Genomic DNA, 16,694 nt, shown 5'->3' on the forward strand with positions numbered 1-16,694 from the left:
TAATATGTGAGGAATCTAAGGCTCAGAGAGGCCAACTCTCTTCTCAAGGTAACCCAGCTAGGAAGCAGTAAAGTGGGATCCACACCCTGGCAGTCTAACTCCAGAACCCATGCTTTTAACCATTAGGCAAACTGTTAGCCTGTTGCAGAAAAAGCCTGATTGTCCTGCAGCCAGGCAGATGCTTGTGTCTTTTTCTAATACCAGTGTTAAAAGTAGGAGTCTTATATGTTTTGAAAAAGATTTTGTTTGGTTTCAATTTGTTCTGTTCATGGAGAGAACCTCATATGTGCCAGGCATGGTATTGGGTTCCCAGAGATATAAAGAATCAGATCTAACCACCTCTGCCTTGAGAGAGCTACAGTATTATTCAGGCAGTGAGGCAGGTCCTAGGCCCTTGTAAAACCAAAGCAGGTGCAGAAATGCTGTTCAGGAGGGTGGGACACTGTTCTATTCTTTCCCTTGGCGCCATCACTGAATGAAATGCATACCTTTAAAACTAAAGCTGAGTCAAATGTTTGCAGGGCAATTGTATGCCAGATTGTAATTGCTCTCTTTTATAACTCATCTTTTTTTGTCTTGAATTTTGAAACCAGAGATAATCAGTAAGAGTGATTAATATTAAATGTTCAGTGCATTCATCTTTACATATTACTCACTTGGATATTTGCTTATTTGATGACTTAAAACAAAACTGAAGTATTATTGTATTATAGATGTTCTTGGAATTTGTATGAAGGTATTCATTGATAATCAAAAATTTAACCTTCAAGTTTTCAAGGTTCTACCCTAGACAGTGATATCGTTATCAGGAATTTAAGGAAAGAGTATTTACTTTTATATGAGACGAACAGCTAATAGTCAGTATATTGGGGCTTCTAGTTGAGGCATCAAACGTTTCCAGGGTTCTAGAGAGAATGTGTAAATCTAGCTCCTTGTCACTGAAATGAACTAGTGAAAAGGCATCTGTCTTAACGTTCATGCTATTAAAATTGTAATTATGCTGTTTAACATATGCTGTAGTTGGCTTCCACAAATTTACCCATACCTAATTTCTTAAATTTATTGAAATGCAAATGTTGTGGCTACTGGGAATTATTATTAGAAAGTTATTAAATTTTGCATATTAAATATCATTTCTTCCAAGAAAGTCATTAAAGGTAACCTTTACACAATTGGAGACTCTGGTAAATCTGTTCTGATTTCGTGGCTGGTGTTAACTGCCTAGTAAGTCTTAATGAAGCCCAAATTTCCATGTCTGTATGTGGGAAGCACTAATGTTACACCACCCTTGGAAGAAAGATGTTCCATCCCACTGCCCAGAGCCAGGCTTAGGCAGGTTTGGGTCTCTGACCGCTGGGTGGTGGGTGGTCACTAGCACATAGACTGCTAATTGTGAAAAGAGGGAAAATAACCAGCCTTTAACAAATATCATATGCCTGCCCCTTTCTTGATACATTCTGGAGAGATCATGGAATGAAAGCAGAGCTCCGGAAATGCACACAGCCCCCTCCTGCACCGTGCAGGCATCAGAGCATGGGGGATAAACAGGTAGCTGCAGTGTGTGAATGTGGGTATTTGTGTGTATAATTGTGTATGTGTTTATAATGGGGTGTGTGTGTGTAGGTGTATGTGATGGAGGAAGATAGTGTTTTAGTCGTTACTCTCTTTCCTGCATTTTTGAGCTTGCAAAATACCATGGAGATTCTGATATCTTTTAAAAACACTAGTCATTACTTGATAATGGAAAAAATTAGACATTTTTAGTGAGATGTGACAGCCAATCCTTTCAAAAATTCAAAATTAGATTTGTGGGGAAAGCCTGAGATGAAATCAGATAATCTAATTCTTTTGTTGTTGTTGTCTTATTATCAGAGACCATTAAGCTGAAATAGAAATTGATTAAATCTTTGATTGATTAAGTATTTTTTTATACATTGATATCTTTCTCTGAGCCCCTTAAAAGTTAACCTTGCTTTTACCTGTTGTTAAGTTCAGAGGGGACTCCTGGTTTTGATGAATGAGTGAGCTGTGTAAAATTTATACTCCAGAAATGAGAATTAGGCCTGAGAAACGCCCCCTGGGAACCCAAATCCCCTTCTTGTACAACTTTCATCACGCGAGCTTTCCACCTTTCCTAAAGCGTGGAAGAGAGGCCAGGTTCTCATGAGAACCCCCTTTGTGTCAGGTGCTTTCACATGTGTTACTGTATTTAATCTGCTCAATCACCTGCCAAAGAAGGTATCATGTCTTCATTTATCATTTATACGGAGGAGAAATTTGAGCCCCAAAAAGTAAGGTAACTGAATAAAGACCCTTAACCTTAGGGTGACTGAATTAAAGACTCCCAAGTAAAGTAGCAAAGCTGGGATTTGAACCCAGGTGTTCCCATCTTGTTCTCTTCCATCTCCCCCACTGATGGCCCATTGTGCCCTCACTTTGAGGCTGAAGGGCTCCTGGCAGTGCCACTCTGCATAGAACGGGAGTGTGTGCACCAGAGTGTGAGGAGGCAGGGCAGTGGGTAATCCTGGGAATGAGGCTCTGTCCTGTCACTACGAAGAGCCACCAGACAGCGTAGGAACTCTTACACTTCACTCTCTGAGTCTCTATAGTAGTCAGATAGTTTCTGCTGCAAGGAAATAGTAAGAACTAGTAGAAATATATTATAAATGAGGAAAATGAGGCTCCAGGAGACTTTAAAAATAATCTGCCGAAGACCTCACAGTTGTGGCAGAACTATGTTTTAAACTGAGTTTGCAACTTCAAACCCAATGGCTTAGTGTTCTGTCCCTTCTCCCGCACCACGAGGCTGTGCCATACTGACCAGCTGGAGGTCAGAAAGCTTGTTCTGCTCCTGGGTCCCCTGTAGCTGGGGCAGGTCAGTTTATGTTTCTGGACCTTAGTTTTATTAATCTTGTGATATGATTTTCTCATTTCTCCTTTATTCCTGGGAGAGAAACTATGAGGAAAAATTGAGTAATAAAGTAAAATCTCACTATAAAATACCTCAGTGGTCCACATATTGGGTTATACTTTTAGGGCAGTTATTTTTCTTCTGTGTAGAGAAGTACTCAGTACCCAATTCTTTCTGATAGCCGAGAAAGTCTGTTGTCTTATATTCATACTCCAAACCATTTATGATAATGGAATTTTGCTCTCTTGATGGAATTCTTTTTCAGGTTTTTGGGAGAGAGATGTTGCTATTTGTGTTACCTTATGTGCTGCCTCTAAAAAAAATAAATTTCAAGGGAAGGAAAACCTGTTACAATTTGCATCCTTCCCCGTCCCTCCCCCTGGTTCCCATGTTCTGTTGAACACGAAGTACACGCGTAGATGGAACCTGGCATCTTAATTCATAGTAGCTCGTTTCAAGTGGTGTCTGCAATTAGCCTGATGAGAAGCCACTTTTTATGAGTGTTTCAAGCATCTTTTTATTTCCAATAAAGGTAGATGGGGTAGTAAGGAGGGAAAACTTTCACAGAAGCCTATAGGAGGTGAGTTTTGCTTTATGAGTTTCACCTAATCTCTTTCGGGAGAGATTCACCAATATTTATCCTGTAAATGTAGGATGAATAGGATTTAGGGCCATTAAAAGGCTATTTCCTTCCCATAGATGGCTCTTCTTGTGGTGAATCAAACTAGACATATAGACATGCATTTTTCCAGTACCTAAGTATTTTCCTGTGTGAAAGCTGGGGTCATTCATTGGCTCAAAGCCAGCAGCTGTGAAATAAATTTTTAGTAGGATGGATGTTCACTGAAATCCAGCAAATGAAATCACACAATTCCTTGAGAAGATTAGTCCCTCCCCGGGGACAGCTCACCTTCTCGAATCCTCAGACTCTAGAGAAGCAGCACCACTCGTGGGGTTTTAGGCCTGCTTTGAATCTCCCTGTGGACTTGATCATGTGAGGTGGCATAGTAAGTGGTTGATTATGCCACAACAGGGTTCAGAGTAAAGTCACACCTAGGGGTCCTATGGGGGATGCTATGCAACTTGCTGTGTGAGTACAACACAGGGACATGTTGGTTTATATAGAATCATTGCCCTTGTGTCATTTAGCCCAACATAATTTCTTTATTATTTAGTTGTAGGGCTGGAAGACCATCAGCATCCTCTATTTTTCACCCATCATTGTACTTAAATCTAAACCTAACTCCTCTTTTAATAAACCCTTTTTCCCTATTTCTTCTCCTGAAAGATTCTCCTTCTATCTAACCTAAATCTTTCCTGTTAGAAGTTAATACTGCTTCCTTGGGTTGATATTGCTGTGAGAACCAATTGGAAACCCATGTATTCTTACAGCCTGTGTGAGTCTGTGTTTTTTTCTTCTCTCCATACTTTGCAGGTGTTCTGCATGAGCCATGGTTTGATTTTTGTGGCTGTGTGGTTTTACTTGTGTTAATCAAAATGTTGTATTTTCAAGTGGCAGGACGGCATTACAAATGAGTCGAGATCTTTCTATTCAACTTCCCCGGCCAGATCAGAATGTGGCAAGAAGTCGAAGCAAGACTTACCCTAAGAGAATAGCACAAACACAGCCAGCTGGTAAGTCATGGAGCCCCCCAAGTCATCAATGTAAACTTGCGCTTACTTTTAGGCTGCTGGTACAAGATATGCTCAGGTGGGACTAAAGCCCTGTCGTGTTTTTATTGTTAATACTAGAATTTTTAATTTGACCCAGAAAATGTGCAAATCATTAGAAATTATTAATAAGTAGACAAGTAATCAACTTGAATTACCATAATCTGCTTGATGACTATGCTTTCTTTTTGAAGGGATTAAGTAAAATCTCAACTGAGTAATTTCTTAGTTTGTGGTGTCTAAGATTGGAATTGAAACAAACTCTTAGCAAAAGTCTTTTAACGAAAAGGAACATTGTTGACATAACTTCATCTGTACAGAATTCAGTTGGTTTTTTGTTATTGTTGGTCTTTCTTTGTGAAATATATGTAGAAAAATACATAAAATATATATACATACATATGCACATACACATATAAATGTAAATATAAATATATGCATACACACACACAAAATTTAACATGGACTACAGCCCAGAAGTCCCTCCTATTTGCCTGATCACATCTTCACCGTCTCCTCCCTCCCCAACCCCCATCTGACTTTGTGATAATTATTTCCATATTTTTCATTATAATTTTACTACTTATGTAGCCTTCCCTGAACAAACTAGTTTATTTTGCCTGTTTTTAACAATATATGAATGAATCATGATATGTTCTTTTGTGTCTTGCTTCTGTTTTTAAATTTTTTTTTAAAGATTTTATTTTTCCTTTTTCTCCCCAAATCCCCCCGGTACATAGTTGCATATTTTTAGTTGTGGGTCCTTCTAGTTGTGGCATGTGGGATGCCGCCTCAGCATGGCCTGATGAGCAGTGCCATGTCCGCACCCAGGATCTGAACCGGTGAAACCCTGGGCTGCCGAAGTGGAGCGTGCGAACCCAACCCCTCGGCCACAGGGCCAGCCCCGTGTGTCTTGCTTCTTTATGTCAGTGTTACATGTAATGTATCGTGAAGTGCATTCATTTTTCTTGCTGTGAGTATTCTATTGTATGGCAGTTTCTTTATTCATTCTACTGTTAGTGGACATTTGATTATTCAGATTTCTTGTTTTTAGTACAGACGACTTTTTTCATAAAACTACCTAATCAATCAGTTCTGTTCCATGTTCAGTGCTCAGAGCTCACAGAATTTTACTGTATTACTAACTTTGAATATTACTTAGAATGTGACTGACTTTGGTTTGTGGCTTACTTATAGATCACCATTGTTTGACATGCTCCACAGACTTTTCACGCATATTATCTCACTTCAGCCTGAAAATAACTCTGTGAGGTAGGGCAAAAGCAAAGAGTATGTTCCCATTTTACAGATTAAGAAAACATGGTCCCTGCAGCAAGCCAGGGGTGGGGCTCGGATGAGAACCCAGATCTCCTGGGTCTTTCTGCCATATTATGTGAAGTCAGTGGAATTTTTAATAACAATAATTAACATCTGAACATTGCATGACAATTGACATAGCGTTATGACATGCATTGTTTCATTTAATCCTCATGCCAAGCCTGTGAAGAAAGTGTTTGAGTTTGTTCCACCACTGCTGGCTGTGAGAATGTCACCTGACTACTCTTTCTAAAGTCAAATTAAATCTGATTGTCGGTCCCCTCCTCCCACTGGGCTGGGAGGAAATTAATTTGTTTCTGATGGTTCTACAGTGGCAAAAATAGACATGATTTAATTTTGCAATAGATTACCTTGCCACATAAGTATTATCATTATTCCCATTTGGCTGATGAGGAAACTAAGATTTAAAAAGGTAAATTTGGCCAAGATTACATAATAAGTAGATGGCTTTGGACAAAAATTCTAGCCATAATGTGTAATACCTTTATCTTAATATTTTGTCTTTATCTTTTCATTTGAGCAGTCTTAAATCCCATTTGGATCAAGTGCAGCATTGTATAATTAATAAGCAAACTTTCAAATCCTATGCTATTTCTGAAACACTGTGCCTCATGAAATTATTCTGAGACTGGCTGAGAATATCAAAGGCATTCCTTTCTTCAAATCAACATTTCATTCCACTTGAAATGTGGGAATCACACGTGCTTTTTACAACCTGCTCAGGTTGCTGCTCTTTTTCATATGCTCTTATAAAAATATCTGCTTCTGTAACACTTGTGTGTGTGTGTCTCTTTCTCTTTCTCCTTGGAAGCCCAAAATCTAGAAGCTGATTAATTTAGGGATAAGGGTTTTGGCTTTTGTTTTTCTCTTCACTTCTGCAGAGCCAGCGAAATGCAGTTTTCCCAGAGCAGCCCGGGACTGTGTGGAGCCTTCACGCACGTCCACATCCCCGGCGCCTCCCCCCCATCCCTTTGTGTTGTGTTAAAACTCACTCCCTCTTCTGCAAGGCTTGAGGGTGTGACGAATGCACAGCTCAGGCTTCTCGAGGACAGCCTGTCAGCATCAGGGGGATCTTTTAAAAATGCAGAACATGTTATGCTTTTGTTATTATAAGACACACGGTGGTTGTAGAAAATTTAGGAAACTTAGAAACTTCCCTCCCAAAAAGAAAAAAAATCTTTCATATTAAATTCTGTTCTCTAGTACTAACACTATGTTAAATAGCCTTCTAGTCATTTGTGTATCTTTTCTGCAAAAGTGATATAGTAATGTTTTACAACTTGCTTTTCTTATTCAATAATATATCATGGATATGTTCTAATAAGTTTTTAAATGTTCTTATACAGCACCATTTTAAGATTGGTATAATTTTCTGCTGCAAAGATATATAGATGTGACATAATTTATTCAACCAATGTTTAGTTCTTGTATATTTAAGCTGTTTCAAAATTTGAAGACTATAAATATAACTAAAGTGAATGTCCTAATAGTGATATCTTGAAGCATTTATGCTAATTCATTATGTATATTTTAAGCAATGGTGTATTTTCATCATTTTTATTCTAAAAAGAGGATTAAACAATGCTGTGTTTAGAAACTATGACTTTGCTGTGCACACATTTTCCTTTGATTTTGCATTACTTTTAGCCTGACTTCTCAAGCCTGGCTTCCGCAAAACTCTGATGTGTTCTGGGGACCCAGAGATGACCCTTCCCTTGACAGTGTGATTGTCCCGGGTAGGGAGGGACCGTCTAGCAAAGGCCAGCGATGCGATGTTACAGTTGCTGTCTTGCACATCTGAAAGACGTTGTAGGGGCAGGGATTAATGTTGTTCTATTTTGTTAAGTTACATTTTCTTTTTCCTCTAATTCAAATGTGCTCTGCTTTGAGCCTCAATTGAACCCAGCTGGTAGAGACCCCATCTCAGCCATCCTTTCCTCCTGAAGTCATGGCAGGGTCTGAGTTAGAGCAGAATATTTGAAGAGGGCCCTGTTTGCTTCACCCTCTGTCAGTCACTGCTGTGTTCCTTGTCCCAGCCCTCCAGGTCCCATGAGGGTGGGCAGTTCTGTGTGAAGCTGGGCTGGAACGTGTGTGAGAGGGGTCTTTGCTGAGCCTGAGAGCCTCTTGTGCTTAGGATCAGGCCTCCCTAGAGAGACTGTGCTACCAGTCCCCCTTTAGGGCTCTGCTACCTGGGAGGTGGGGGTGGGGGAGGCTGTGAGGTAGTGGCTTGCAAGTCACTAGGTCACTGTAGCCCTCAGGCCTCTGTCCCTTCCCCACCATCCCTTCCCCACGGCTACAGGCAGCCCTTCCAGCCCTGTCCCTTCTTCCTCCCACACTCCCAGCTCCAGAGCAGCTTTCTCCCTGAGAAGCTTCCTATTCCTGATCCTCATTCATGGGTGGCTGGGCAGGAAAGGAACAATAGCTCTTGTTTTTTGAAAAATTACTTTTTACTGACCAAGTGGAAACAAAAGTATTACCTTACTAAATTACCCTGCCACAGTTACTTAAATTTTTATTTAAAAATATTGACAATTAAAATGGTAGAAAGCTGATTTTAAGACATAGAAAAAGTTTATTTTATTATATTGTACTGTATTTGGCAGGAATGGAGTTATGGTTTAAATAGAAGATAGATTTTCTTTTAAAATTCTAATAAGGCCAGCTATTAGTTTTCATAAATTAAATTCTGCTGATACTCTCTCCGTGATACAATTTTAGAACTACAGTTTCAGGAGTTATCAGCATAAATTCTTACCTCTCATTTAACGTTTATATATAATAGAAAACATGGGCTGGCCCAGTGGCACAGCGGTTAAGTTTGCACGTTCTGCTTCTTGGTGGCCTGGGGTTTGCTGGTTCGAATCCCGGGTGCAGACGTGGCACCGCTTGGCAAAAGCCATGCTGTGGTAGGCGTCCCATGTATAAAGTAGAGGAAGATTGGCATGGATGTTAGCTCAGGGCCAGTCTTCCTCAGCAAAAAAAAAAAAAAAAAAGAAAAGAAAAGAAAAAAGAAAAAAAGAAAAGTTGTGACCAAAAGGGGACTTTTGCTTTTTTGCTTTTTGTTAGTTTATATCATTAATTTATAGTATATGACTTGTTACTTTAGAAGACTTTCTTTTATTTCTTCTGAGTTAGTCAAACTCGATGACTACTCTTCTTAACCTGCATCTCAGTTCTCTGCAAATTTAAAAGGCCTTTTTTTTCACCTCTCCATCAGCAATAATAAATGCCTTGGTAGCTCAAAACCCATTGTGTTTAGAATCCGCCGAGGTTAGGCCTTGGCACCTCTATGAGGAAGTGCATTCCAGATCAGGAGCCCCGCGCCCAGCCTGCCTGCTGCCCCACCCAAAGAGTTCAGCGCCAGGGCAGGCAGCCAGAGCATTCCTGCAGGTCTCCAGGGCCTCCTCCGAGGAGCTTTGGGGGTAAAGCAGGAGGCGAGATGGCAGGAAGGAAAAGTGCATATTTGTACCGCCCTTTCTCTGACAAGGTCTTGGCAACTCACGTAGGTGTTTCTGTCAGAAGAGAGTCTCCGCTATAAGCAGGCGATAAAGACAGAATATTTGTCTATAATCCGTAATTAGCTGTAAGAAAAGTAATGGGTGAAGCCATTGCAGTGGATAAACAATACTAGGATCGTCTGATGAAGCATTTTAAGTTCTTAAGGATAGCTCACTAATGAACAGAGAGATAAATAGTTGCAGCGTCGTCTTCAGACAACTGAAGAGCAAGATCGGGTGACGTTTTGGAATTCCCTCTTTGAATCTGTGAAAGATGATGCAAACAAATGCCCGAGGGGTTGTGAAAATGACTTCTGAGTGAGGATGGTTCGTGCCCGGTCTGCAAGCAGACAGGTACTGCTCAGGCCAAGCTGGTTGTTTCTGTGCAGGAGGGTAGACCCAGCGTGGCCAAATCTTCCAGGGTCTTAAGGGAAACATGAAATTTGGATATTTATATAAACTTCCCAGGATTTTAAATATTAGCCATTAATTTCATTTTAAAGAAAGTCTCTGTGTGTTAAATTGAACATTCCTGAGAGCCACATATGGCTTAATGGCAGCCTCTTTGGAACCTGTGATTGACAGAGCTGGTGGGAATGGCTGACCCACCTGCCCTGGGGGTCACTGTGCGTTTCTCCAGCTTCCCCTGGGGGCGTCACTAAATCGGATCCAGTGCTCCCTGATTCCCATCACAAGCAGTTTGTAGTTAGTGGGTCAGTTGGCCAACTCCAGGGGATGACAGTGCCACACAGCTCTGGACCTGTAGCAAGTGACTCACGTGTGGGTAGCTGACCGGCATCTGTTGGTGACTTGACGTGGGTGCAGCCCAAAGCAGGAGAGACAGAGAAATGCTTTGACAGAGTGAAGTACAGTTTCATTTGATGCAGTATATAGCTCTGAGCTGCTGAGAAACAGTAATATCAGAAAGTAAGAATCATTTATTGAGCGCTTCCTCTGATTGGCACAGTGTGTCGGATATGACGTCAGCAGAAGCCCAGTTTGGCTTGTGGCAATCAGAAATTTATTTTTTTAAATGTTTTTAAGGTAGACAAAAGGCAAGCTGTATGAATAGAGACTGGCATGTCAGACTGAGGCAGTGTGATCGAGTGAGCTTCAGCTGATAAATCCAGGTTCAGTCTCAGTCATCCTTGTACTAACTATGCAATGTTATGAAGTCACTTAACCAGCCTGAGCCTCAATTTCTTCATCTGTAAATGGGGATGTTACCCTTGCCTCGTGGGTTGTTGTCATGGGGATGGTGTCTGAAATGGGTAGAGCGTCGTGTTGAGCACATGGAGGGCTTGGTAACTCTTTCTTTCTCCTAAACCGAAAGGAAGTCTTTCTGTATACAGTATGGACCAGTCTGAGTCTGCCTGTCTTTGAATTACATTTACCATATAGTATCAACTTCACATATAAAGGGTAGTATGATTATATGAAGGAGATGCCACCTTTTGAGAGTGATGGGTGGTGAGGGTCATTCAAGTACAGTGAATGGACTTCAGAAGGAAATTGGGTACCCCTGCTTCATTCTAGACGATTTGGTATAAACAGGGTATAAGGGAAGTGGGCAAGTCAAAAAAGTGCCCTCTGTTTGTAGGTTTCTTCTGTCCTGTCCGTGCGGAGGTCTGAGTTCCCAAGGGCAGCTGTTGGCAGGTAGTATTAGGAGCCCAGAGCTGGGGGTTGTCTCGCTTTGTGTGTTCCTGCTTCTCAGAGTAGCCATTTTTCTTCTCTGATTTTACCTCCCACCCCATGCTTACCATGTTCCAGCCCCACTGAAATATTCTGTGGCTACGAATTGGGAATGATAAACTCCTTACAGTGAATTCATAATAATGTAAGATTGTGTGGTAGTTTTAAAGTTCACATAGTTAATCATTCCATCTTCTATATAAGATGTATTTCCCTATTTGGAGTAACTAGCTGCTAGGCCTACCTGAGTGCATTTTTCATGTCAAGCAGACAGTGGAAGCAGAGAAAACAAAGGGCAAAGCTGAAAGGGCTCCAAGAGGGGGCCAGAGTTATTGAATGAGGAGTAAATAGAAGACAGGGCTCTGGATCAGGGATTTCACAAGTTAAGTCCCAACCTCCGTAGGTTATTAGTTCAGCAACTTCGCCTGTGCAAAATGAGCAGGCCTATTGCTGTGTTTGTCATCACAGAGTCTGGAAACTACCTGAATATCCGTTAGTAGGGAACTGGACTAATAGAATAATATATATGTACCCCCTAGGAAATACCATGTCTCTGTTACAAGAAACCTGAGGGCAGGATTTGAATTTGTGTTGGTCTGATTCTACAGTCCCACAACATCTGCCATGAAAGGCCAGGTCCCCTGAAGAGCTCAACAGGCAGAGGAATGTTAATAACTAATACTCATTGAGCATTTCTGCATGCCTGACGCTGTACTAGGCACCCTACAGATAGTGTCTCATTTCTTTTAGAAGATGCTTGCACTGTGCAGGTGAGAAGACAGAGACTGGGACTTGTCCAGGGCCCCAGAGCTGGAATCTGAACTCAGGTCAATTAGAGTTCACAGGATAGAGAGGAAAAACAAAAAAGAACATGATAAATTTGTGCTGATATGGGATGATCTTGAGAGTATAGTATAAGCAAGAAAAAAAAGCAGGGGCAGCAGCATGTAATATGGTCCCATTATATAAAAATACAAACAAAAATCAGAGATGGGGGTATGCATACATGTATACTTGCAGACAGTATGAGAAACTAGTAACAGTAGTGGTTCTGGGCAGAGTTTCTGAAAAACTGGCGATCCTGAGTGGGAAAGAGATTAATTTTTACTATGTAGTCTTTAATAGCATTTGCAGTTTTACCATATTATATTTAAAAAAAGCCCTACAGATAATTGTCATGAAGGCATTAAATTCACAAAATGATTTCAAATGTACATTCAAGTTTCCAGTAGAAAAATTCTTGAAAAGCTAAGATGAGGACACTGATATTATGCTAGGAAGTATGCATTGTAATTTATAGAAAAAGTAATGGAACAATACACAACTCGTCATACAAAATTCATCTGGTAGGAATTTCTACCATATCGTAACAGATACAACCAAGTCTTCAAGGCGAGGGGCATAAGACATTTGTATTTGTACATTTTAATCCAGGCTTTAAAGTATAGAAGATGGTTATAGGTCATGCAGAGCATACTTTGTTTCCAAGGAGGGAAACTCATGGCAGGACCCAGAGCCCTTGGATTAGATGAAGTAGAGGATGGTCACTCCGTGTTGTAGGTAAGGAAAGGAGGCCCAAAGACGTGAGGTGACTTGCAAGTATGGCAAGTTCTGGAACCGGGAGGGTATGTGGATGAGAATCACAGGGCGCTGTGAGGAATGTCTGGAAAAAGACAGTGACATAATAGCTCTCACACCTGTTGGGCATTTGATGGTATGTTGAAAGTTTTGTTTGTTTATCCTCTCTGGGTCAGCTGAAGACAAGACAGGAAGGGATGAAATTGTATAAATTCTCACAGGAAGGAATTAGAGCAAGGCATTCTGACCAGGAGTTGTTAAGTGGGTGGTTTTAGAGAAGATTTCTGGGAAATTTGAGTGTTAACTTTGTTTTAGAGAAAGTGTGATTGTGACTCTCCTCCTACAGGTGATAAATCAGAGTTACAGAATCTACTGAGATATGATCTGAATCGGTGATCCTACTTCCTCTTGACCCTGACTGTAAGAACTCCTGCTGAGGGAGTCTTAGATTCCTCTTGGCTGATTACATAAGCCTTTGCCTTGAGAAGATGTATAGTACAATGGGAGGGAAAAAAGAAAGTTGTACCTGATTTCAGTAGACTTGAATTCCTGGTCTAACTTAGCTGTGATCTGTAACACGTCATTCAACATTCTAAGCTTTCATCTCATTATCCATAAAGTAAAGGAATTGGGTACATGAACTTTAAAGATCCCTCTTCTTCCTAAAATTCTCTCTCCTTCTCTCTGGTTTACCTGATATAAAATTGAAAGGACCAAATATGAGAAAGGATTTTGGAAAGCTTTTTTTAGTATTGCTTTTTTTTTTTTAAACTATCACTTCAGAAGTCTTGCAGACTTGGGAAAAATATCTTCCCATATTACAAAATATATTTTTGCCATTGGAAATATACAATATTTTTGTGTGGCTTTAAATACAAAAATATAGCTGGTTCTTTAAAACTTAAGTTCAAATGAAACTCTTATTGACACATTGAAGGAAATTAATTGCAACAACCTTTGCTTCAGTACAGTTTTTCAAATTATTCTTTTAGTCCAGATTGACTGGATGAATCTGGGTTTTTACCTCTTTGGTTAACTCACAGTTAGAAATTAGTTCTGTTTTCCTGGGGGCAAATAAAAGAGACCTTTCAGGACAGGCTTGGCATGGCTTTGTCTCCCTGTTGACTTCTGTGTGAACATAGCCGTAGACTAGTCTTCACGAGTCTGCTCATACTTAGAAATCAGTGCGTGGACTGGCTCCACCATAGGGCTGGTTTGTGGTCTCAGTTCCCCAGGCTCTGCCTTAACTTTACTAACCTTTGAGGCACATTTACCTGCTTTCTCACCCCGTTTTCTTTATAGACAGGGTTCGAGGGTATGTCTGTCACCTGTTGGAGCTTCTGTTCTGAGATAGATCTCTCAGGCAGATGGCATCTGAGATTCCACAGCTTTGTTTTATCATCAGATTCAGGATTCATGGTGGTGATTTCTCTGCCAGCATTGTCTTCAGGCTGAGAAATCTGAGGTGGATTTCTGTGGCTCCGCCTGCCTTACTTATTGGCATCAATGTGAAAAATGTTTGGGGTTCCTGGGGTTCAGGATTGTTTTGGTAGGTGTAGGGAGAGGAGGTGAAGCAAGGGAGAAAGGAACAACTTACACTCTGGAGTAGGTGCCCTGGTTGGCATGTTGAACAATGCGCTATGCCAAGAGCAAGAGTCCTATGGGGAGACGGGACAGCCCTCTGTAACAGTGGCCTCGCCCTCTCCCTTCTCTGCTGGGGTGAGAACGGGGTGCCTGCGGAAACCCCCCAGTCAGGTTCCTTCCCCAGAGAAGCTGGAATTGGAGCCCAGAGAATGAGTCACTGAGCTGGGAAGAGCCACTCCTTTTGAGGCTGCTGTTACAGCCCAGGTACCAGGCACACACTTCAAGACAGAACCTGGTTTGCAGAGAAAGAGGAGGCGGCTCACTGTGAGAAACACTGAAGGTCCATGCGGATTTGAGAGGAGAGTAGGGGTAGGAGACCTCATAGCCAGCAATTCCAGGCTGTGAGATCCTGCTGTGTTTTTACAATGAGTCCCTAATTTGAGCCAGTTTCCTTGCCCCTAAACAGTGGACAACATTACTTACGTAATCCTTTTGGTAACCCCGTGAGGAGGGTGGGTAGTATCCTCGTTTTACACATGAGGAAACTGAAGCTCAGAAACCTAAGTAGTTAATCAGGGTTACACAGATAGTTAAGAACAGTTAGGATTTGAACCCAGGTCTTTGGAATATTAGGGCACATATTTGGAAGGTAAATGGAAAGTAAAAAAGTGAAAGGCCTAGAATTATTTGAAAATTTGCATCCTCTGTTTTTTCCACTATTGTGTGATTTCTTTACTTCACTGATCTACTCATTTCAGCAGGTCTTCTTCAGTACATTCTGCTCATTTATGGAGGAGCAGCAAGTCAGCCTGCTTTTACATCAAGGCATTTTTTTTTTTTTTGAGAAATGTTGAAGTTCTTTGGGACATTTTACCTAGCAAAAAGGGGAGGTGGCAGTGTTACTGATAATTGTGAGGAACGTTAGGTAGACCATACAGCCAGATGTGTGTTCAAGGCTATTTTCCTTTGTTGACACCTTTTTCTTTATTGCCTTGAAGCTGATATTTATTTTCATTCGGTAAAAGGTTTCTTAATATATGGCAAGTCTGGTTAGATTTTCTCTAAAAAGTTAATGTTTCTCCTCTTCCTAGGAGTGTTTAGCATTCCATGCATAGCTACAAAAATTAGAAAAGCAAGCAAAACTAAAGGCCTATTGTATATTCAAGTTAAATATCATAGTTTTAGTGAGTTACCGTAAATGACACTTTTGTTTCCTTTTTCTTCTCATTCAACAAGAATTTACTGAGCACTTCTTTGATATAAGACCTGTGATATTGTGATTTATAATAAAAAATAAATATTTGGTCTTCCTCCCTGTTTCTGGCACAGAGCTCCTAAAACCCTTGGAAGTTCCTGAGCATGAGAGCTGTAAAGGTGAAAGAAGTGTCTTTTGTTATTCATAACAAACCCCTTTTAACCACACCTGAGTTTATGTCGATGAGGTCACTTTTGGAAAGCCCCTAAGGATGGGGCTGGTTGCTAGGGGAATCAACCATGTGATTGGTGGGGTAGAACTTGAGTCCTACATGATTTCCAGGGAGGGGAGAGGTACTGAAGGTTGAATCAAGCACCAATGGCCAATGATTTAATCATTCATGCCTATGTGCGGAAGCCTCCATAAAACCCACCAAAAGAAGGGGCTCTGAGGGATTGGTGAACTCCTGGAGATGCAGAGAGAGAGCATGGAAGGTCTGTGCCGCTTCCCATGTACCTTGCTCAGTGCATCTCTTCCATCTGGCCGTCCCTGAGTTATATCCTTTTATAGTAAACTGGCAATCCAGTAAGTAAACTGTGTCTTCGGGTTCTGTAAGTTGCTCTAGCAAATGAATCGAACCCAAGGAGAAGGTGATGGGAGCCTCTGATTTATAGTCAGGGTTGGTCCAGAAGCACAGATAACAACCTGAACTTGAGAATGGTGTCTGAAATAGGGGCAGTCTTGTGGGACTGAGCCCTACCTATTTCCAGGTAGATAGTGTCAGAATTGAATTAAATTGCAATACATTCAATCCATGTCCACTGAAAATTGAAGAATTGCTTGGTGCCGTTAGGAAAAGCAGGCAGTGGAGACCTTATTGTATGGAGCACAGAAAAGTGAGCAAACCTTTGTCCCTATTTGAGAGGAACTTAGTCATCTAAAAATAACACAGCAGTTATTTAGCACTTGCTAAATGCCCAGCACTACGCTAAGCACTTCATATAAATTATCTAATGTAATCCTCATATCCACTATATAAGTAGTTGGTGATATCTCCACCTTACAGCTGAGAAAATTGAGGCCCAGAGGGGTTTAATAACTTGTCCAGGATCACACAGTGGGTAAATTGACAGAGCTGAGAAACAAATCCAGGTTTGTGTAAGTCTCACCCTTGTACGTTGTTGAGACACGTTCAGACTTGTCAGACTGGAGAGGTAAAAGATGTACT

General features: G+C 41.0%; 1 protein-coding gene across 4 annotated transcripts in view; it reads left to right on the plus strand.

The window, feature by feature from the left end:
* The window catches only part of EPB41L4A (erythrocyte membrane protein band 4.1 like 4A), a 249,063-nt gene that overhangs the window by 177,696 nt on the left and 54,673 nt on the right, over window positions 1–16,694 (plus strand). For all 4 annotated transcript variants that reach the window (XM_046667060.1, XM_046667062.1, XM_046667063.1 and 1 more), the window contains one exon: window positions 4,425–4,546. In XM_046667060.1, coding sequence (XP_046523016.1) covers window positions 4,425–4,546 — 122 coding nt within the window. The remainder of the gene's footprint in view (window positions 1–4,424; window positions 4,547–16,694) is intronic.

This window comes from Equus quagga, chromosome 7 (assembly GCF_021613505.1).
Source record: "Equus quagga isolate Etosha38 chromosome 7, UCLA_HA_Equagga_1.0, whole genome shotgun sequence".
Taxonomy (NCBI): domain Eukaryota; kingdom Metazoa; phylum Chordata; class Mammalia; order Perissodactyla; family Equidae; genus Equus; species Equus quagga.